General features: G+C 51.0%; 1 protein-coding gene across 3 annotated transcripts; it reads left to right on the top strand.

Moving 5' to 3' along the window:
* Positions 1-484: 484 nt before the first annotated feature.
* On the top strand, positions 485-19,245 carry YTHDF1 (YTH N6-methyladenosine RNA binding protein F1). 3 transcript variants are annotated; one of them, XR_010319333.1, is made up of 6 exons: positions 485-588; positions 779-803; positions 1,894-1,973; positions 10,498-12,018; positions 14,354-14,561; positions 16,002-19,245. XR_010319333.1 is itself a non-coding variant. In XM_003421766.4 (5 exons), exons 1-5 carry the CDS (start codon positions 562-564, stop codon positions 16,026-16,028), a joined length of 1,680 nt encoding a protein of 559 aa, XP_003421814.1. In that variant the 5' UTR covers positions 485-561; the 3' UTR covers positions 16,029-19,230. The 3 variants fall into 3 exon arrangements, 2 of the variants coding, with proteins under 2 accessions (XP_003421814.1, XP_010599446.1); XM_003421766.4 differs by lacking the exon at positions 14,354-14,561 and having other exon boundaries at positions 16,002-19,230; XM_010601144.3 differs by lacking the exons at positions 485-588; positions 14,354-14,561 and adding an exon at positions 2,141-2,240 and having other exon boundaries at positions 772-803; positions 16,002-18,488.
* Positions 19,246-22,225: the final 2,980 nt, after the last annotated feature.

Below are 22,225 nucleotides of genomic sequence, written 5' to 3'. Positions count from 1 at the left end.
GCGCCGGGCCGCCGCCCACCACCTGGGGCCACCGCCCACCACCTGGGGCCCTCGCCCACAACCCGCTTCCTGCTAGCCCTGCGGGGTCGCCGGAAGCCCCCCACGTGACTTCCCGGGCTCGCCACCTCCCCCTCCCCGCCCCGCCGCGCGAGGCTAGGACCCAGGCGCGAAATTCGTCCCTCAGGGCGGCAGTGCGCAGGCGCGGAGCGCGCGGCGCGTAGAGGCCGTCGGAGGGCTCCCGGCCTGCTCCGCGCGCGCACTGACGTCCGCGCAGCCTCGTTCCTGCAGTCGCCGCCGCCGCGCCGCCATTGGAGTCGGTGCCTCCTCAGAGCGCCAGCGTTCCGGCCCGCCGCTCCTCCGCCCGCTGCCGCCGCCGCAGGCGAGCGCGCCGAGCCGCAGCCGCAGCCGCCCGCCGCCGCCCCGCGGCCTGGCCGGCGCCCGGAGCAGCGGCGGGCCCGGGCCGCGAGCGCGGGAAGTGACAGGTCGGCGCCTGGGGCCCGGCCGCGCGGAGGCCCGAGCCGGCGGGCGCCCCGGCCCGCGCCGCCCGGCTGTTCATGAAGCATGTCGGCCACCAGCGTGGACCCTCAGGTAGCGGGCCGGGGCGCGGGGCCGGGTCGCGGGGCCGACGCCCGGGGCCTCCGGGGCGCGTGTGCGTCGGGCCCGCTCGGAGTGGAGCGCGCGGGCCGGCGGGCCGGGGGGGCTCTCTCTGAATAACTTTGTTTCCCTCTTCCCCCCCGGGGTCTCGTCTGCCCGCACGTCCCGGCCTGCGGCGATGCAGAGAACGAAAGGACAAGATAATAAAGGTGAGGGAAGTTTCCCGGCGACTCTGGGGCGGCCCGGGGTGGAGGAGGAAACGAGCGGCTCGAAGTGTGGAGTGGACCATATGGGCAAGAAGGGCCTGGGAAGCTGCGTCTAGAGCCGAAAACGCTTCTTCGTGAGCTTCGTAGAGATAAAACTTTAGATCGTGTGGTATTTGGGGAGACTTGACAGGGTGAAGACAGGGGCTTTTGAGGAAAAAGTTAATAAATGAGTAGCCAAAGTAATTTCAGTTCTTCCCTCCCACCGCAGGATCGTTGATGGGCGGGGAGGGGGGAAGGAAAAGGAGGAGGTAAAGTGCTGCAAGATGGAAACTGCACAGGATTTGGGAGGGGAGGGTGTCCAGGGCCCCCGGGAGAATGGTGCCAGCCGGCCCTTGGCCGGGTAAGCTAGTTCTGTGGCCCCTGAAAAGCTACAATGTCTTGGTCTTTTGTGGTATCCCAGCTTGGGGTAAACCCTCAAAACTCGCTCCTTGAGAACCAGTGACACTTCGTGTTTTCTCCCGAGAGCGTTTTTAACTAGTATGTGTGTTACTCGGATGTGACCAAAGAATGGTCCATCATGTTTTAAAACTGGAGGAGGTCTGATACTTTATTTACCTTGACTTTGGTTTTCTGGCTAAACACTGTAACTAGAAAATAAGTGGAGAGCCAGATAGTTTGAGAGAAGCCCTTTGGTTACAGCCCCGGCAGAATTTCCTGGACTCTCTGGGTGCAGGGTGCTTCTGGAGGCTCTGGGCTGTGTTCAGTATAAGCAGATCTTTTCAGATGGTATCATTTTCACTAAAACCTGGCTACCAGTCCCCGGCATCATTTTGTTTATGCCTATATATTGTCATACATCTTGCCAAATTATTATTGAGTCTTCCTCAGATTTGCAAACGAGATTATCGAAAGTTCGGCATTCTTTTTAATTAATTGCGTAAACATCAGTTTTAGGTAGGCAGATTGCATACGTTTTTAAGTAAAAGTATAATTTCAACTAGAGGTTGATAAAATAGACTTATTACCTTTAATTTGCATGCTGAAAGTAATTATTTAAAATTTAAAGGTAACGTCTCACAACTTTTCTTAATAGTACAGAATGGTTCTTTGCATCAGAAGGATACTGTTCACGACAATGACTTTGAGCCCTATCTTTCTGGACAGTCAAATCAGGTGAGTTTGTTTTGCGAACCTGTGTTTATTTTAACATTAGTTTAAGTTCTGTAGTATACCTTTACTGTCATATTTCTGGTTTTTTTGATTCTAAACAAAAGGGGCAGATTGTAAGGTACTAGAAGTCTTAAAAAGAATGTGAATGAAGGTTTTTGCTCTGAAAACAGGCCTCACGTTGAACATGGGTCGTGAGTGAAGTGAAGATGGTGGGCTCAGCTTTCTCTCTGGAGGAAATAATACCCCCCGGGGCCGGGGCACAAATACAAGGCAAGTTGGCACCAGCATTTGTGGGTCAGTAATGCTGTGTCTTTGACAAAGGGTCAGGGTATGCATCCTCAGAAGCATTCTGGTGAAATGCTTTTAGCTCTGGGCGGTTGTGACTGTCTAATAGAGTGGTTAAGAACTGGACTCTGGAGCCAGACTACACCCTGAGTTTGAAGCTTAGCTCCACTGCCGATCAGTATGTGGCCTTCGTCAGGAGGTGTACCCTTTCTGGACCTCACTGTCCTTTTTCTCTAAGATGGAGATAGTAGTGAGTCCTCATAGAATTGTGAGAAGAAGACTTTAGGTGGTGTCCCTACAGCCCTGAGCAGTATCTGATACAAGGCCCAGTGTATCCCAACTGCCCTGTTTTCTTAGGTAGTTAACCGAAAACCCGCTGCCTTCAAGTTGATTCCGACTCATAGCGACCCTATAGGACATAGTAGAACTGCCCCATAGTTTCCAAGGAGTGTCTGGTGGATTCAAACTGCTGACCTTTTGGTTAGCAGCCGTAGCGCTTAACCACTGCGCCACCGGGGTTTCCTGGTAGTTGAGAATTTCTCAACAGTGGATGTTTTGAACCAGAACATTCTTCCGGGGGGCGGGGGGCTGTCCCGTGCATTGTAGGATTTTTAGCTGCATCCCTGGCCGCTACCTCATTAAATGCCAGTAGCACCCCCTCATGTGCACACACACCAGTTGTGACAACCGAAAGTGTCACCAAACATGTATACATTCCCCTCGTTGAGAACCTCTGGGCTAGGTAGAGGTTTAAATGTAATATCCGTCACTTTTAAAATGCGCCAAGCGTGGTTGCTTTATCATACGAATAAAGCCAGATTTGGCCACTTCCCTGTGGTGGAATAAAGCTAGTCAGCCTGTCGTCTTGCCTGTTTGCCTTCTCTAAAGCATCAAAACTGCGTCCCACCTCTCCCCCTGCACCGGGCAGGTCAGCAGCTGAGGGGCAGGGAGACCGTGGTTCTTCTGTTCCTGAGACGCCCCTCCTCCTCTGGTCAAGCAGAGTTCTGCAGAGTAGACCTGACCTGGCCGTGGTGATGGGCTTTTGACCAGAGGCTAATGGCAAGAACTTAAATGGATCTGTGTGTGTTTTTTTTTAACGTCTTATTTTTCCTTACGTGCCTTGAATACCTGTAACAGTATTCTTTGCTAAAGAAAAGAGGAGGGTTGCTTCACTACACTTGAGATACTTTTTTTTTTGAATGATTTGTATTGTACTTCAAGTGAAAGTTCACAAATCAAGTCAGCCTCTCCTTTATAAACCTATATACACTTTACTACATACTCCCAGTTACTCTCCCCTTAATGAGACAGCCTGCTGTCTCCTTCCAGTCTCTCTTTTCGTGACCATTTTGCCAGCTTCTAAGCCCCTCTACCCTCCTATCTCCCCTCCAGACAGAAGATGCCAGCATAGTCTCAAGCGTCCACCTGATGCAAGTAGCTCACGCCTCATCAGCATCTCTCTTCAACCCATAGTCCAGTGCAATCCATGTCTGACGATTTGGCTTCGGGACTGGTTCCTGTCCTGGGCCTGCAGAAGGTTTTGGGACCGTGACCTCTAGGGTCCTTCTAGTCTCAGTCAGATCATTAAGTCTGGTCTTTTATGAGAATTTGGGGTCTGTATCCCGCTGTTCTCCTGCTCCCTCAGGGGTTCTCTGTTGTGTTCCCTGTCAGGGCAGTCATCGTTTGTGGCCGGGCACCATCTAGTTCTTCTGGTCTCAGGATAATGCAGTCTCTAGTTCATGTAGCCCTTTCTGTCTCTTGTGCTCGTAATTAGCTTGTGTCCTTGGTGTTCTTCATTCTCCTTTGATCCAGGTGGGTTGAGACTCATTGATGGATCTTAGATGGCCGCTTGCTAGCTTTTAAGACCCCAGATACCACACTTCAAAGTGGGATGCAGAATGTTTTCTTAACAGATTTTATTTTGCCAATTGACTTAGATGTCCCCTGAAACCATGGTCCCCAAACCCCCGCCCCTGCTTCGCTGACCTTCGAAGCGTTAGTTTATCCAGGAAAATTCTTTGCTTTTGGTTTAGTCCAGTTTTGCTGACCTCCCCGGTATTGAGTGTTGTCCTTCTCTTCACTTAAAGTAGTTCTTATCTACTATCTAATCAGTAAATACCCTTCTCCCACCCTCTCTCACTCCCTCCTCTCGTAACCACAAAAGAATGTGGTGTTCTCAGTGTAAACTATTTCTCGAGATGTTGTAATAGTGGTATTATACAATATTTGTCCTTTTGCACCTGACTGATTTCACTCTGAGATACATCTTTATAAGCTAGAAGCTTTTGTGTGATTTGGGTAGTTTTTTGAAAAATGAACCAGACTCTTCCTGGTGTTAGCAGCGTAGCCACAGCCCTGCGCCGCCCTGGTGGAGGCCATGTGGGAAGACAGTGGCATAGGTCAGTGCTACCAGTGAACAGCCCAAGATGGCACCTTCATCCTTTGTGTTTAGATGAGCACTTACAGCAGGATGGCTAGTCAGTACATGATGTGACTAAATACATGCTCTTTATTGGTCAATAACAGGTTTTCTAGAAATGCCCAACTGGTCTGGGGTATGGGAAGCATGTACCAGAGGCGTGCTTTTAGATCAGAATTGCTTCCAGCCCTTTCATTTTCTAGATGAAGAAACGGGGGGCCAGAGAGGGCATGTGGTTTGTTCACGGTCATGGAGCAGTTTGTAGTAGAGCTGGGGCTCCTCACTGACTCTCTGGGGTGTTCCTCTGACACGTTCAGCAAATGACTACGTTTCTGTCTTTGTATGTGTCGCTTGTTTCTTCACCTGGAGCTGTTACATCGTTTTTGCCTCCTTGCCTTGGATTCTCACAGTACTACTGTTGTAGTCATGAGCCATTTGGGGATTGTCATTACCCCTGATCTTGATTTTTCTGAAGAAGATTTCTGCTATTTAGAAAAGTTCTCACTTAGGTTTTGGTTCCCAGTTCTCAGATTAAGGACACTCTGTGAAGTCCACCCAGCTAGAAGATTCATGACTGGCTTAGAGACGTCATCTGATGTGGCCATGACAATATACTGACAGTTCTCCAGGTGTGGTTGGGAACCTCCTGGCACTTGTTTTCCTGTGTTCTAGCAGTTTTGCTGAGGCAATGGTGATACACAATAAACTGCACATACTTGCAGTGTAGAGTTTTATAAGTTTTTACACACATGTACCCACCTGTGAAACCATTACTGCATTTAGGGTGAGTGAACATTCCATCATCCCTGTGGTACTTGAAAAAGTCACATGTGGCTTCTAGTAGTCAGTTGGAGGCTACTGTGTCTTCACTGTTTTGAGACACTTGAATACTTCGGATGATTTGGAAAATATATAAGAGCATGCCTTTTACATTTTTTCTAAGACAGCGTGTTACTGATATTTGGACAAATTTCTTTTTTAAAATCCTGTGAAGTTAAGGTGCAGGAAAATGAGAAGGTGCTTGTTCATTGCAGGTGGAATTTTTTGAGCTTAAAAGGACCTCCTCTGCCGTAATATGTGCAGTAAGATTTCAGTCACCCAGAATCCTTATTAACTCTATCTACCCATCTTTTAATTTGCAGTTACTTTGACAGAGCCCTTTAAGTTAGGTTAAGCGCAGTTTACCTTGTAAAACTCCATGATGGGGTTGTTACCCTCGAGAGTGGTGACACTGCCTGTGAGGATATCTGCCTGAGCGTGGCATGGATGCCACTGGCCTGCCAAGACCACCGTGCCTGGCATCGTTAAGAGTGAACTCAGGCACCTCGGCATGGGACATGGCATCTGCCCTGCAATTTAAAATACTTGTCGGCAGGCCTGATTGCCCACTCGCATCTAACAGGAACAGGAAGGAATGAACTGGAACTTTTTGTTTTTCCTCTTCAGTAATTTAGTTCTGTTCTGAGTATGATATGAAACATTCACTTTATGAGAAAGTTTTATAAATTCCCCCGTTTCCTTTTGTTTAGTGCACACTTTTAAGAAAGCCAAATGTGGTTTTTTGACTCCAAATAAAGTCATGTTTAACAGTTTAGATTGTCAAATGTGCATATGCGGGTGATTTGTAGTTAGACTCTCTTGGACTGCTCTTTTAGAAAGCTACACTGTTAATCAAGTTTTCTTGTTAATCAGGGATTGTATCTAGACTTGAGTAGAGTTGCTTGGGAAACCTTGGTGGCATAGTGGTTAAGTGCTATGACTGCTAACCAAGAGGTTGGCAGTTCGAATCCGCCAGGCGCTCCTTGGAAACTCTATCGGTCAGTTCTCCTCTGTCCTGTAGGGTCAATATGAGTCAGAATCAACTTGATGGCAGTGGGTTTGGTTTTCTGGTTTAGAGTTGCCTGAAATACTAGGGGGTGTGTGCATGTGTGTGCACTTTTAAGATTCCGGATGTCTTCGGGGTCTCATCGGGGCACCTCTGGAAGTACCTGTGCATACCGTTAGTTAATGCTATTTTACATGAATAAGTTGAAATTTGTAGCTGTACACTCTTTTGGAAAGAAGATTCTGACCTCGAGAGAGATTTCAGTTTAAAAAAAAAGACAGGGGAGTTTTGAAAATTGAGCTCAACATGCTGCTAAAAATTTCTCTCTGGTTTATTGTTTGGGGCTGTTTTTTCACCCAGCAGCACAAAGACTGGCCAGATAGGAGCTCTGTCAGACTGTGTCTGCCCCCTGTGGAGTCCCTCCCTGTCGGCTTGTGCCCCGGGCAGACAGACAGAGAGGGCCGGCCTCGCCAAGCTGGCGTGTCCTGCGGTGCTTGTGCGTGGCCTCCGTCTCCTGTATCTTGCATCTAGAAATGTGGGCTCTTGCACAATACACACTGATGTGTGCATTTTCCAAGAATTCGCCATCATGATTACTTAGCAGAAATGCAGTTGGGAGGATGCAGTTGAATATTAACGTGATTCTTATTGGTAGGACTCTGAAAACTGTAAGTTTATTGATGCATGAAATATGCAGAGAGATTGTGTCAGAAACTGTCGTCTCTGCGTAGGGACCCGCCCAGCAAAGGGAGTAAAATCACAGCTTCGGAAGGGCCAGCCTTGAAAGCAGATTGAAAAGTTACCAGCCAACCAGATGGTTCTTTAAAAACACTTGTTACGCGTCCCCAAGGCTGCTTCCGAGGAGCTTAGGGCTGGTGGGCCTGCTTCAGCCCTAGGACATTTTTATAACTGCCCTTGATCATTTTGCCTTTTGCATAATTTAGTCAAGGTTTTTGTTTGTTCATTTTCTAAGTTAATGCTCCTCAACGTACTCCAAAAACCTTGTGTACATCTTGGGCTTCTAAAGTGACTCTGTCCCTCCTCTGTCACTGTGATGGCTGCATCACTTTATTGTTTGTGAAACTTGAAGTATTTGAATAATTCAGAATTCCTTCCTTCTCAGAAAACTGGATATAGGAAGTAAACATTTCAACTTCCATGTAAGTGGTTCTGGTTGTTTTGAACGAGAGTTGCTTTGTTTTTAATGTGGCTAATTTGAGTAAGTATGGAAAAGCTCTGCTCTTAAATCTAGGATAAATTCATGACTTTCTTATATTTTACTGATTAGTTTTTCAAAGGAAATGCCAATCTAGGGATAATTGTTGTTGTGAGCTGACTCTGACTCACAGTGACCTTGTAGGACAGAGTAGAACTGCCCAATAGGGTTTCCAAGGCGGTAATGTTTATAGAAGCAGGCTGTCATACCTTTCTCCCATGGTGTGGTTGGTGAGTTCGAACTGCCAACCTTTTGGTTAGCAGCTGAGCACTTAACCACTGTGCCACCAGTGAATATCACTGAATATTTACAATGTCTTAGGGGATGTGTTGTTTTTCATTTTTGGCTTAGTCACCAGGAGGAGCCCGAAGAGTCCCGGGTTTGGGGTGTATTATGTCAGTAGACTCTAATTTACCCCTGTAAATGTGTCGGCCTGACTTTTTTGAGGCCCTGTTATCCCCAAGGCTGTCATTAGAATGTCTGGTGTGAAAGCCACTTGGGGTCTTCTGAGGAGAGCTGGGGCCCACGGTCAGGGCAGCAGAGTATCACCTGCACTGTCCCGCATGGCTCCGTTTACCGAAACTGGAACAGACTTGCTCTGAAGTCAGGGGTGGCGAGTTCCCAAAACTTGAGTTTGTGCAACTGTAGCCCTTATAAATAAACTTGCCTATTTGTAACTTGGAGTCTCATAGTCAGCTAAGTAGATGGCTTCTTACCTGGTATCTGGAGCTGCACAGCTGAGGAATGTTTACATCACAAGCCTCTTGTCTGGAGAGCCCTTGCTGGTGCCTGGTGGTGGCCGAGCTTGGGTGTGACGCTGCAGAAGGCCAAAGGAGGGGTCCCACGGTCCATGCAGGCTCCAAAAGAGGCCCACTGTGCGTCTTTACATGCAGCTGCAACTGTGCCCTCTGCCTGTGGGGCTGCCTTTCCAGGCCCAGTTACAGAAAGGGCAGGTTTAGCTTCGTGTGAGTTCAGGCCTCGACAGTCAGCACCCGTGCCCTACAACCAGTGTTGGACGGGAAGGGGAAGGGAGGAAGGGCCGTATGCAGGCTGTACCCAGCGTTTTAGCTTGTATGAAAGTGCAGGCAATACTAAAGTTAGATTTCCTTACTGTGCACAGAGACCTATTTCAAATAGCTTTGCAATTGCCTGGAGCCCCGATGGTGCAATAGTTAAGTGTTTGGCTGCTAACTGAAAGGTCAGCATTTCGAATCCATCAGCTGTTCCTTGGAAACCTCATGGGGGAGTTCTACTGTGATTTACAGGGTCTCTGTGAGTCGAAATCAACTCAATGGCAACAAGTTTGGTGTTTGGATTTCCAATTACCTTTTTGCTTTACTTTCAGAGTTTTGAAGGAAACATGCCAGATGTAATAGAAAATGGCTTGTTGGTAAGATTGTCATAAGATAGAGGTGGGGTGCACAGCACACAGTTTACCGTGTGGCCCGGTGACTGGGCAAAGGGGAAGGTGTTGCTAGGATTTTTAGGAGCTGTTGGCAGAGCCGATTTAAAGTCGTGTTTAAACCTCATGTTTACTGCTTAGATAGCGCTTAAACCTGTGCTGAGGAGGTACTTGGAAGAGGGGTGTGGGCATGAGAAATCTGGCAGCGTTTTGAGATTCCATATCAGGACAGCTCTGTGGGTCTGCAGCAGGGTTTTCAGGAGACTCTTCAACTGCACCTTGTTTTTATCTGGGAACTTGAAGTTAGGAGTGATCTTTTTCCTTCTGTGGTGTGTGAGTCTCAGTGCTCCCGTGAGATCTGTAGTGCCACTGGACTGATGACAGTGAGCTTGCAGTTAGTGCTGCTTCCTTCACAGTAGACCCCGCCCCCACCCCTCTGACAAATCACAAGAGGCGTGGAGGGGTGGAGGTCTTGCCAAGGCTGCTGCAGCACGGCCTCCCCAAGCACCTCTCGTTCCCAGACACCTGGCTGCCTTGTGTTTCCTGTGTGCGCTTGCATGTGCATGTGCATAGGTGTGTGCTCACTCATAATTAATCTGGTGCTGTCCCTTTTCCTGGGTGTGCTGGTTTTTGCAGGGTAGAGGTAGGTAGGACCTTCGAGTTTAGATCATGAAGAAGCATTTGGGTTCAATTTGGGTGTTGTTTTTTTTGAACCCACATTACCGGAGGTGAGCAGTCTAGTAAGGTCCCCCTTGCACTCAGAGGTGGGGCAGGGGCCTCTGAGGAGGCCCTGAAGGGTGAATAGAGGTGTGGGAAGGGGTGCTCTCTGGAGCACACTCTGCGTGCAGACAGAGAGGCAGGTGGCCCGGGCTGTGTGCAGTCATCGGCAAGTTTGCAGCCAGTCTGTCCGGGGCCCCTGGTCATAGCCTTGCACACTCCAAGTGCCGATAGAGCGCCTTCCGAGTGACCTTGTGCCACTACACTGCCCGCACAGCCCATTGTAAGCGGTGTTGCTGCAGGATACGCTTTGTGCTTTTCCGTGGGTCACTTCTTGTATTATTCTGCCTGGTTTCTGGATACTTCCAAGTAAAAGCAGAAGGGGCTGTGAGTAGACTGGTTCACGGCCAGTCCTCACGGAGCTTGCTTGGTTTAGTGGCTTAATTTGGACTTGATCATTGCAAGGGGCCTTTGCATTTTAGGACAGCAGCCAGGATTTGTTCTTTAACATCTCTCCTCGTCACTGTGTTCTCTCACCAGCCATTTTTGCTCTCCTTTGGGAGGGAGAGCCCAGTGCCGCGCCGATCTTGTTCCTGATGAGTTTGTAAACAGGACACGGCGAGAGGTGGAAGCGCCTGACTCTTCACGCTTTTGTTTTCACAGAGTAACAGCTACCCCTCAATGACGGACCCCTACCTGTCCAGTTACTACCCTCCGTCCATTGGGTTTCCTTACTCCCTCAATGAAGCCCCGTGGTCAACCGGAGGGGACCCTCCCATTCCGTACCTCACCACCTATGGACAGCTCAGCAACGGAGACCATCACTTCATGCATGATGCTGTTTTTGGGCAGCCCGGGGGCCTGGGGAACAACATCTATCAGCATAGGTTTAATTTTTTCCCCGAAAACCCTGCCTTTTCTGCATGGGGGACAAGCGGGTCTCAAGGGCAGCAGACTCAGAGCTCAGCGTATGGAAGCAGCTACACCTACCCGCCTAGTTCCCTGGGTGGTACGATTGTGGATGGACAGACAGGTTTCCACAGTGACACACTCAACAAGGCTCCCGGGATGAACAGCTTGGAGCAGGGCATGGTGGGCCTGAAGATTGGGGATGTGGCCACGTCAGCAGTCAAGACTGTGGGGTCTGTCGTGAGCAGTGTCGCGATGGCCAGTGTTCTTTCTGGCAATGGGGTAGCGAACGTGAACATGCCAGTTTCAAAACCCACCTCCTGGGCTGCCATTGCCAGCAAGCCGGCAAAGCTACAGCCCAAGATGAAAGCCAAGAGCGGGCCCATGATGGGCGGTGCCATGCCACCCCCGCCTATCAAGCATAACATGGACATCGGCACCTGGGACAACAAGGGGCCTGTGATGAAGGCCCCAGCTCCCCAGCAGACGCCGTCCCCCCAGTCGGCCCCACAGCCACAGCAGATTGTCCAGCCTGTTCTGGCCCAGCCGCCAGCTCTGGCCCAGCCGCAGTACCAGAACACTCAGCAGCCACCCCAGACCCGCTGGGTGGCCCCACGCAGCAGGAATGCAGCATTTGGGCAGGGCACAGGGGCTAGCAGCGATAGTAACTCTCCTGGAAATACCCAGCCCAACCTGGCCCCAAGTGTGGAATCACACCCTGTTCTTGAGAAACTGAAAGCTGCCCACAGCTACAACCCTAAAGAGTTTGACTGGAATCTCAGGAGCGGCCGCGTGTTCATCATCAAGAGCTACTCGGAGGATGACGTCCACCGCTCCATCAAGTATTCCATCTGGTGCAGCACGGAGCATGGCAACAAGCGCCTGGATGGTGCCTTCCGCTCCCTGGGCAGCAAGGGGCCCGTCTACCTGCTCTTCAGTGTCAACGGGAGCGGACACTTCTGTGGCGTGGCAGAGATGAAGTCGCCGGTGGACTATGGCACCAGTGCAGGGGTCTGGTCTCAGGACAAGTGGAAGGGGAAGTTTGATGTCAAGTGGATTTTTGTCAAGGATGTGCCCAACAACCAGCTCCGGCACATTCGGCTGGAGAACAACGACAACAAGCCCGTCACAAACTCCCGTGACACCCAGGAGGTGCCCTTGGAGAAAGCAAAGCAAGTGCTGAAGATCATTGCTTCTTATAAGCACACCACCTCCATCTTTGACGACTTTTCCCACTATGAGAAGCGCCAGGAGGAGGAGGAGGTGGTGCGCAAGGTGAGTGTGGACTTCTCATGTGGACATGAGCGATGGGGCACCGATGGTACACGTTCACTTTGGTCTTTGTGCCTAAACCAGACAGCTCTATGGGCAGAAAAGGCTGAGGCGGGAGGAGACGCTGGCCAGCAGCAGGTAGGGGCAGAGGTCATCAGGTGCTGTGTGTGACAGTCCCTTCTGGTCAGGGTGTGGTCACTGGGCAGGCGCTGCCAGCACCATGTGGCCTTTCCAGAGCATGTTCACCCAGAATGACCCAGGTAACGTTCGAGCAGATGCCACTGCACAACTTTCGATCACTTTTTAATCTTTTGAGAAACTTAATTAGCACCACAGTGTACAGATTCAGTTATGAAGAACTCGAGGGTCATTCTTTCTATTTTGTTCTTTTTTCGAGTAACGATTTTTTCCAGAATGGTGCATGCTGACTTTTGTCAAGCTAGGAATACATGGAAAAACACTGTGCACCCAGCACTGGGGTGGACAGCGAGGCTGCTCAGGGCTGGAGTCTCATCATCACCTCAGCCCTCAGAGGGCTCCTGGGGCTCAGCTGCTCAGCAGTTGGGAAGTGTGGGCCCACAGGTCATTTCTTATTTCTTTTGAGAACCCAAAATCCTGTGGGCTTTGGAAACTTACCCTTGTTCATTGGGGTAGTAAAGAAAATGGCAGCAAGGGGGCAGGGCAAGGGGTTGGGGGCCCAAGACCCTTTGTAATAATACATGGCAGATGTTTATAGCCAGCCGTGAAACACCTGTACGTTGGGTCTCTGAAATCATCGTCCTAATTCCCTATTACAGTTCATAAGGAGACTGCCAGAGCCCCGCCTGTTAGAGCTCACCTGAGAGGTGGTCCTTAGTATTCATCCGGCCCAGAGACAAGGACGCTGGGGCATACTTCCTCGGGAGAGGTCGTCCAGAGACTCTTTTTTGGTGCTAGAATGTCCTTTCTGAACTGAAATGTTAGTTGATAGTAGATGGGCTTCCAGTCCTTAGTCAGTCCTCTAGCTTACAAGAAGATACCACTCACCTGAAGGCGTGTAAATCGGGGTGTATAGTCACATGATTAGCAGTTTGAAATGTTAAGCATATTGCAAAGAACTGAGGCTTTTCAATGCTGAAAAAGCGATGGTCCCTGTTCTGCTCTGGTGAGGAGAAGAGGCTGTCGTTGAGTCGCTGAAATTCTGTACGTCAGCTTTTTAGGTATAAGATTCCGACTTGCTGCATTTATAGGAATAATTGCTAATGAAGCTTCATGTTCTTAATGGACTTTAAACTAGCAACTGGCTTTTTGTGTATGTGGATCGTTTGCTTAAATAGTGTAGTACTTGGATTTTGCCTGTCACTTACTTGGTTCCAAAGGTTTGTGATGAACTTTGGGATAGATTTTTACCTGTCATCGGCTTGGCAGTGTAATCACAGGTGCTCAGGATAGCTATAGTATTGTGTGCTGGGTGTCGCGAAATGAGGCTCCTGTGTCGGTGATGCGCTGCTTGCGTGTGGCCTTGCCATCCTGGCCCCTAGTCAGGAGTTGGGCTCTCACCCGGCCTTTCCCGTCCCCCACCACTAAGTAGTGAGCCCTGCCTGGGAGTGAACTCGTGAGATGTTGTAGGAGAGGGTGTTGTAGCCCTTCCCCAAACCATGAGTTAGGCAAGCTGGAAAGTTTCTAGTCCGTGAATTAAATTAGTTCTTGTGATTGAAACTGACAGATGCTCTGGTAGAATTTCAGGTATTTACCAAACTCACTGGACTTTGTGTAGGAATGTGAGAGGTTCTCAGAAAGTGGTCCCCAAACCAGCAGTGTCATTGTCCTGTGGGGACTTGTCAAAAGTGCATGTTCTCGGTGGCTGACCTGCGGGGCCCGAGAGTCAGGCTGGGGGCACCAGAGTCCATATCTGGTGGGTTATCTGTTCACACAGAAGCCAGAGCCCTCCGTGCTTTCAAGGTGGACTTCTAAATGCTGCACCCCTTCAGTGTGTTTGTAAGAGTTAGCAGGCTGAGGTGCCTCGGGGGAGGGCCTCATCTGTTATAGGCTGTTGGGGTGACTCTGAGGCTGCCCAGCCATTCAACCTTGGAATTCTTGCCCAGGACATTTAAGAACAGACCCACCCTTTAGTTATTATTTTGGAGTTAGGATCCACTGCTTTTAAACGGTCATAATTATGAAAAGTAGATTAGCGATTGGAGAGTAAAACGTACTCAGCGTTTTGTAGGATTGCTGCGCCATCTCACCTCAACTGTAAACTTGGAATCGTGGTGATTTCTTAGAAAAGCGGCAGCTTTTGTGGTAACTGTCAGACCAAGGCCTGGATTTGTCAAATTTGTTTTTTGTTAATCTGCAGACAGTCACTTCCAAGAGTGCTTAAAACCTTGAAGACTTTGAGTGATCCATCCATTTTAAGTTCAGATGTTGACGCCCTCACGCACGCAGAGACGTCCTCACACACGCTCCGCTGGCGCTGGCCGCAGGTGTTCCGGCCTCATCAACACGGGGCTGGGGAGCCACCCTTGATCTGGGGACTGGATGAAGTCGAGTGCCTGTTAATTGAGGCAAGAGCAGGAATCCCCGTTGTGGGCTGTTCCTCCAAGAATGAGCTCTACAGCCTGTCTGCCTTCTCTTTTCTTTCTTTGTGAAGAGACTGTTGAGCAGTTTTGTGAGTAATAGTGTTTTTTAAGAGCACACGGTGAGCTTTGTAGTTATTTATAATGGTTGGAGGGGACAAAGCAGTTCGAGATTTGACTCATCTGATGGCATCACGAGGAGCCATTTTGGTCTCAAAAGAGATACTGGATTGGCTTTTCAGGAAGATCCATACCTGTGAGTTTTTAAGAGAATGCAGAATACAGCGTTTCTTAATTTCTGCAGCTGTAGAGCTCAGGGTAGGGAGGAGATGCTGGCTCTTAACATTGGTGGCCGCCTGCTCAGTTTGCTGATGCAATACATGTAGCTTTTGAAGATGAAAGTCTGATTTAGAGAGCGCCACAGGGGTCTGGGGAGCCACGGGATGCCAACCGCCTGGAGGGGGTTGGTGGGGGGGGATGAGGCTACCTCTGACACACAGCACACAGTGCGCCTGAGGTCTGTGGGGCACGCTGGGACGTTTATTAACTTGGAGACGGTCAGCAAGAGAGGAGCCAGTTCTTGGATGATATTTGAGACGTAACGCTGCCAGTGTTGGGTGTTTGTCGTGGGGCGGGTTCCCCACACAGTGGTTCTCGCTTGTCTGCATCTTAGTACACTCGAGCATGAGGGCGGCAGTGCCGGGCGCGTGTAACTCAGGCCTGGACGGTGTGTTTCCGTGTCCGGGGCTGACTGCGGGTGCTGGCGTTGTAAGGAAAGGATCGAGGTGGCTCTGGACCCTGCTGCGTAGAAACCAGGCAGGTGACGTGGAGAAAGGTGCAGAGGTAAACTACGTGCCCCTGTGCCAGATGTCCTTTGGAAAAGAGTCTGCTTTACGGTGACAGGAAATAAACCTGGCCAGAGAAGTAGATAAAAAGTAGGTGCTGGTGGAGGCCTTGGTTTCATCTGGTGTAGAGAGGAGCATGGGGTTCAGGCCCCGTTCCTTTCTCACTACAGTGGGTGGGTTCCCCGGCACCACGTGCAGTTGAAGGAGATGAGACCTGAGAACACAGCCTGGCTCCTGCAGAGGGTGTGTGCTGGCTTCTTCCTCAGGGCATCAAATTTTGTTTCTAAAGTGTTTTTCCTTGTAAAATGACAGTGACATTTAAGGAGAAAACCAGGAGGTGAGAGCCCCAGCAAGCAGGGTGGCCTGTGGTTGAAGTGGTGGCATTTTTGTGCTTATAGAAAAGGCACTTCGGGATAGGGACAGGCACAGCGCAGCTGGGAGGTAGGTCATTGCTGGGGCATCCAGGATGCCTGGCCTCCCCATTGGGTCTGACCGCAGAGTGGAGGTGCACCGGGAGTTGAGACTCTGAGGGAATTAACGTATGTGGTCACTCGGTGTGTTAATCTTCTCCCTCTTTTTACAGGAACGGCAGAATCGAAACAAACAATAAGAATAAGCCCGTTTCACATATGTTCCAACATTTGACTTTGAAAAACAAAGTTTAAAAAACGTATGTCTGGTGCTGTCTTCCGGCGCCAGCTCCGCCGTGTCTTCTCGCGCAGGGATCGAGTTGTTGCATCTCTAAGTTCTTTGTAGTTGATTTTGCCCAGATGGGTCTGCACTTGTTTGTATGTTTTCTATGTATTATAATATTGTAGAGCTCACTAATAAAGGTGTATTTTTTTTTGTCAGTTTATCAATCAGACTGACCTAGTGCAAAATACAAGCATCCTTAAAAACAAAACAAGAACCTAATACAGCCCAAAGATTTTTTTTATTTTGGCAGAAATTATGTTATTATATTTACAGTCATTTAATATCTCTAAGTGAGGCTTCTTATTTCTTGCCCCCTTATTGCTTCATAGCAAACATAAGAAACCATGAATTGTTTTGTCATTTCGAGGGTTCTATTAAAATACTTCTATTAGATACTGAAGTCAGAAGGTTGACAAGAACCTTGGTCGGCTGGGTTGCTGTTTTTTTTTATCTGTTGGTGTTTGTCTTAAAGGCTTATCTGCCCATTTGATTTTTTACTAGACAGAAAGGGAAATAGAATTTTAATTTCTCAAACTTGGTGAAAACTGTGGTGTTTTCTTGGGGACGCCCGCTCTTCCTTAGTCAGTGGACCAGTCCCGCAGGCTGCTGTCCCCCCGTGGCTCTGTTGTCAGTGGCTGCATGGTGATATGACTCGTTGTGCTGAGGTTCTGCAGACCGCTCTAGATCTGGCTCAGCATTGAGGTTTGCGTTTTGCAGACCATTTAATTTCCCTTGAGCCTCCTGAGTTTAAGTTCCACACCAGAGCTGCCGGGCTTCACGGAGGATCTGGGCGCGCAGACGGGCCACCACGCCAGAGCTGCCGGGCTTCACGGAGGATCTGGGCGCGCAGACGGGCCACCACGCCAGAGCTGCCGGGCTTCACGGAGGATCTGGGCGCGCAGACGGGCCACCACGCCAGAGCTGCCGGGCTTCACGGAGGATCTGGGCGCGCAGACGGGCCGTGGTGTGCCTGTGTCACTTTGACCGTGTGGGTCTGATTTTTTTTCCTGTTGAATGTGTTAAAAAAAAAAAAAAAGGCAAAAAACATAGAACAAAACCCTTGCAGAACTGATTTGCTGTTGTGTTTTTGTGGCGTGAGGGAGCCACTGAAGAACCCACCACCACCAAGCCGGAGTTTGCTCATGGAAGCGGTGCTCCTGCCTGTCGCTCCGGCACCCCGCGTCTGCACGTGCCCACCACACCAGAGACAGGGCTCTGGAGCTACATGCCACAGCCTCTCGTGTAACGTACGCTGCATTACTTAGACTTGTATTGGAACGTACCACCTTCTCCGAGCTTCTACTGCCGTGTGGAGTAACGGGCAGCGCTGGATAACTGTCCTCTAGGAGAATACAAGCCTTAATAAACAATTCCTATTTAGCACGTTGGGTGTCACGTCGTTTTTTACCTTGTTGCATGGGCTGCTGTTTTGTAACTGCAAAGCTATTTGAAGGGTCACTCTCCCATACCCGTGGTCCTCTGTCTGCCGAAGGGCCATTCCAGGAAGCAGGGGGTTGATGGCCCCTGAGACTGTGTGAACTGTGCTGTACCTTCACGTCCTCATCACACGCTCTCGAGCAGCGCTTTTACAGACTAGGACTCGGAATGTGTAACCACAGCATTTGTGTACAAGCATTTCCAAACACAGCAAAGTTGAAGCATTCTGCGGTGACTTACGCCCACCACCCAGACCCCACCACTCTTGGCTTCCTCCACCTGGTTTCTCTCCTGTCCCTCTGCCTACTCTTTAGTCTCGTTTTTTATGCATTTCAAACTGCAGACATCAGTACACACCCTCTGAATCACTCACGCGTATCACGAGTTAAATATTGGTTTGCAGGGTGTTTTGCTTTCGAGCTGAACCACATGGAATGACATGCACCAGTCTTAGGTGTCCCTCCGCAGGCTTTAGCGGTGAGAGAGCTGGACAAAGTGATGGCCTCGTCCCAGGCAGGCACGCCTCGCTGGGAGGTGTAGTCACTGGTGTGAGGAAGAGAACACGCCACGGAGGTCCCTGCTCTGACAGGCCCCAGGAGGGGAGTCACCCCACCCAGAGAAGATGGCAATAAAGACACAACCCCAAATTGGTCTCAGGTTACTGCTGCGCTTTTATTGTAGGAAGTGCTTTGTGGACCTCCAGGGGTTAATGCTCTCGTGTCTGGCTGCCATTTCTGACCTGGGTTCCATCGCTGGGCCCCTCTAAATATGACATAATTCTTGGTAATGGCTGGCCGAGTGGCACGCTGACAGTGCATATCCCAACAGGGTGCCCCCCTTTTGGGGCCATGTCTGAGCAGTGAGGATGGAGGGATTGCATGGACTGGAGGAGGTGGCAGAGCTGTGGGGTGAGTTGTGGGGACTCCAGTCCAGTGGCATTAGTTGCTAACAGAATGAACAGAGCTGCCACTAATGTCACCCACTCTGAAGGCTTCCCCCAAACCCAGGGAGGACTTAGCCACTCCTGCTGAGGGGTCTCTGATGTTTAAGTACTCGGCTACTGACAGAGAGGTCAAAGGTTCGAGTCCACCCAGAGGTGCCTTGGAAGAAAGGCTTGACAGTCTGCTTCCAAAAAATCGGCCACTGAAAACCCTCTGGAGCACAGCTCTGCTCTCACACATGGGGTCGCCTTGAACAGGAGTTGGCCTGACAGGACAGGTTTGGTCTGATCCCTCTGGTAACACGCAAACCCTTTGACAGATGTCGGACGCCAAGTTTGAGGGCAGGGCAGGTGTCCAGTCATCTTGGTCTTCTAGCGCTTAGCAAGACCTGGCTTAAGGAATCGGGAACAATTCATTTAACCGCCATCAGGTTTTGCTTCATAAAGCTATGCAAGTTGTTAGTATTTCCCACGCCTCTTCCTCAAAGGCACACCATGTTAAAAGTTAGGCTGCTTAAATGTCATAGTGCATGCTAAGCTCCTGCCTTTGAGGGAGGGGGGTCACCAAGGCCTTCTGAGTCACCATGGGATGCTTTTGGTAACCTTTCATCCCCCAGCCACCCAGCCTGTCATGTGGGAGAGCGACCATGGTTAATGTCTGGAGATGCCTGTAATGCCCAGTGCCGTGTTGTGTCCCCAGTTGTCCAGCCCAGGCCCCTTGTCGTCCTCCCCCAAGCCCGGGGACCTTGGGCAGGGACGTAGCCAAGCTCAGACGATAACGGTTCGCAGGACTCCAAAGGGTCTGAAGGCACAGGGTGTGCAAAGGTTGTGCAATGGTGCCCCAGCGCGGGGGCTGCTGTGTACTGCTGGGCGTCTCCACTCAACGGTAGGCACCCAGCATCCTGTGGATTTGGGGGTGGACCCATGGAGGGGAGGCTGGGCTGGGAGGCATCTCCAGTGGCCTGGAGAGCTGCTCTGGGCTGTTGAGGTCTGGCCAGCCCTGTAGCCACCCCTTGCTTGGATATCTGGAGGCCAAGCACAGAGGTGAGGGGTGGTGGGTGGCCCCCCATGAGGCCTGGCCTGAAGGATGGTTGCCTCTGCTGAGGGCCAGAGGGGTACAGTTGGGGTTGCATGCCTGGGAGGATGGCCACTCCCCTGATAAGCCGTCTGGGGGACACAGCTGATCTCAGGGAAATGCCTGGTCAGGCCAGGTACTGAGCTCAGATTTGCTGGGTCCCCATCTTAGCCACACTGGGGACCTGGGGACCAGCACTGGGCAGTAGGGACCCAGTACCTAGCCCCCATAGGAGGGGCCAAGGACCAAGAGCTGGGTATTGAGGTACCCCGTGTTTGGGGTCCACCCAGGAGTGGGGTCCACCAGGTGAGGGAGCTATACCCAGGAGTGGGGTCCACTCAGGTGTGGAGTCCACCCAGGAGTGGGGCTAACCCAAACCCATGACTGTCTCCTCTCAAATAGGACTGGATTGCTTTTCACCCCCTTTTCTTCGTATTAAAACCTGTTCCCAGTGACATATCTAATACAAGCCATTTACTCATTAGTGTATGAATGGGGTGGTGTTTCCCCCCAGGCTGATTTAAAGTGTTAAGTCTTATCTTTAATTCTATCCCGCCGTTTTGTCTACTAATAAATAGTCACTGAGGGCTTTCTAACTACCAAGTTAGGAATACAATAAGTGGAAGTGACACAGAGCTTGCCCCCAAGGAATTTACAGATTTGGGCCTTTTTTAGTTGTAGGCATCAGCAGCAAGAGTGGGGTCCTCTCAGGAGCAGGGTCCACCAGGAGTGGGGTCTGCCAAGAGTGGGGTCCACCAGGTGTGGGTCCACCCAGGAGTAGGGTCCGCCAGGAGTGAGGCCCCAGGAGTGGGGCCCACCCAGTAGCGGGGTCCACCCAGGAGTGGGGTCTACCCAGGTGTGGTCCACCAAAAGTGGGGTGCACCCAGGTGTGGTCCACCAGGAGAGGAGTCTACCAAGAGGGGGGTCCACCCAGGAGTGGGGTCCACCAGATGTGAGGTGAGTCCTTGTCAGATTTGGAACTCTGTTCTTGTGGTTTATCGGGGAGACTGAGTGTGAGGGCCGCACCCTCTCAGGCTAGGTAGAGTGCTTGGGAGGCCAGGATGGCAGATCCCTGAGCCCAGCTGGCCACGAGGCTCAGCTCGATGGGGAAGTGAAGTGGGAGCCCCCGCCATCCCTTGCCTCTTCACTAAATTGGGAGGCCTGGAGTGCTCTATGTACAGGGCTTACACACCTGGAGATGCAGGGACGGGGGCGGGGGCGGGTCTCAGCCTGGGGGCAGACTTCATTGTCACCGCAAATGTGGAGCCTGGCAACTCCAGGGAGTGCCTGTAGAAAGGCATTTGGCACAGAGACGGGGCAGATCCTTATCATGGGACCCTGCACAGCTCCTCAAAGTGAGGGTGGGACTGGGGGAGGGCAGTCTTTATTATTTTTTATTTGGAAATAATGTCAAACTTACGGGAAAGCTGTAAGAACAAGAATAGCACAAAATCTTTTTTAAAGAATAGTCCAGAAAATTCTCTTTACCCAATGTCACTGGTGAGCCTTGGCCCTGCTGGCGAGCTGTTTGACCTGCTCTGGGAAATGTGTGAATGAGTGCGAGTGTGTATGTGGGTGAACGTTTGTGTGAGTGTGTGTGCAAGTATGGTGAGTGTGTTTTCTGGGCCATCTGAGGGTGAACTGCCCATTTTGCAGGACTGGCTATGCCCTCCAGGAAGTGGCCACCAGCTTCTGCTTTTGTCAGGGGGAGCCCGCCCTCCCTGGCGTTCCAGGGATGTGGTAGGAGACCTCTGCAGAGCTACTGCCCTGTGGTTGGGGGAAGCCTTTAAGATCCACGTTCCCTGACCAGGAGGGGGCGACAGAGCCTGCTGAGGAGGCCAGATTCAGGATCAAGATCTGGACTCTGGCTTTAAGGAGAAGGTGCTCCCTGTGGGGCCTACAGGAGGGCAAGGAGGAAATGTTTGCATTTTGTTTGGGAGCAAGAGACATGATAACCTGGGAGGGGTGTTCAGTTCTTCCTCTGCCCCCCTACCCCCGCTCCTCTATGCTAGGGAGGCTGACCCCCTGGAGTCTCCACTGACTCCTAGAACCTCCCCCCAGCCCCCAGGAGTCCCCACTGGCCTCTAGGGTTCTCCCCTGAGCCCAGGGGCCTCTGAAGGCTGGGGGCCAGGGAGGGTCGCGTGACCAGGGATCTGTTCTGCTCTCAGGCTCCTGTCCTGCGGCTGCTGGTCTCCCCTTGGCGGTCTCCTAAGCAACCCCCTCCTTGCCCTCCTGTCCCTCCCCCGGTCCCCGGCTCCTCCTCTCGTCTGCAAACAGGGTGTCCTAAATCCGGGACCTGCCCTAAGGAACTGCGACATTCCAAGTTTCAGACCTGAAGGCTAAGAAAGTGGAGGCAGGGTCCTCCTGGGCTTGTGGGAGCCCAAAGGTGGGCGTTTCTGGAAAAAGGGGAGCATCTTGTGCAGGGGTCTTGATGGAGATACCAGTGGCCCTGTCGTGGGTGAGGCTGCGCGCTGGGGAGTGGGTGTCCACAGAACAGAAAGTGCTGGTTTGGGGAAGGGCCAGGTCCTTCAGGGCTCTGATTTTGCAAGACAGGTGCATGCACTCAAAGGTGCTGGCAGGGAACCTGGGTCAGTAGAGGGAGGCAGAGACCAGTGGGAACTCAGCCCTTGGTCCTGTCTCTGCATGCGGCTTGCTGGGA

The sequence above is a fragment of the Loxodonta africana genome, chromosome 24, assembly GCF_030014295.1.
Source record: "Loxodonta africana isolate mLoxAfr1 chromosome 24, mLoxAfr1.hap2, whole genome shotgun sequence".
In the NCBI taxonomy this organism is placed as follows: domain Eukaryota; kingdom Metazoa; phylum Chordata; class Mammalia; order Proboscidea; family Elephantidae; genus Loxodonta; species Loxodonta africana.
The sequence above is the reverse complement of the archived record's forward strand: the minus strand, read 5'-3'. Positions and strand labels throughout refer to the sequence as shown.

What these genes read in the sequence shown, in the direction of transcription:
- YTHDF1 (XM_003421766.4), top strand. Translation starts at nt 562, where the DNA reads ATGTCGGCCACCAGCGTGGACCCTCAG. An exon ending in CCACCAGCGTGGACCCTCAG is followed by an intron (nt 589 to 778) that starts GTAGCGGGCCGG and finishes GCGGCGATGCAG; the next exon opens with AGAACGAAAGGACAAGATAA. An exon ending in GAAAGGACAAGATAATAAAG is followed by an intron (nt 804 to 1,893) that starts GTGAGGGAAGTT and finishes TTTTCTTAATAG; the next exon opens with TACAGAATGGTTCTTTGCAT.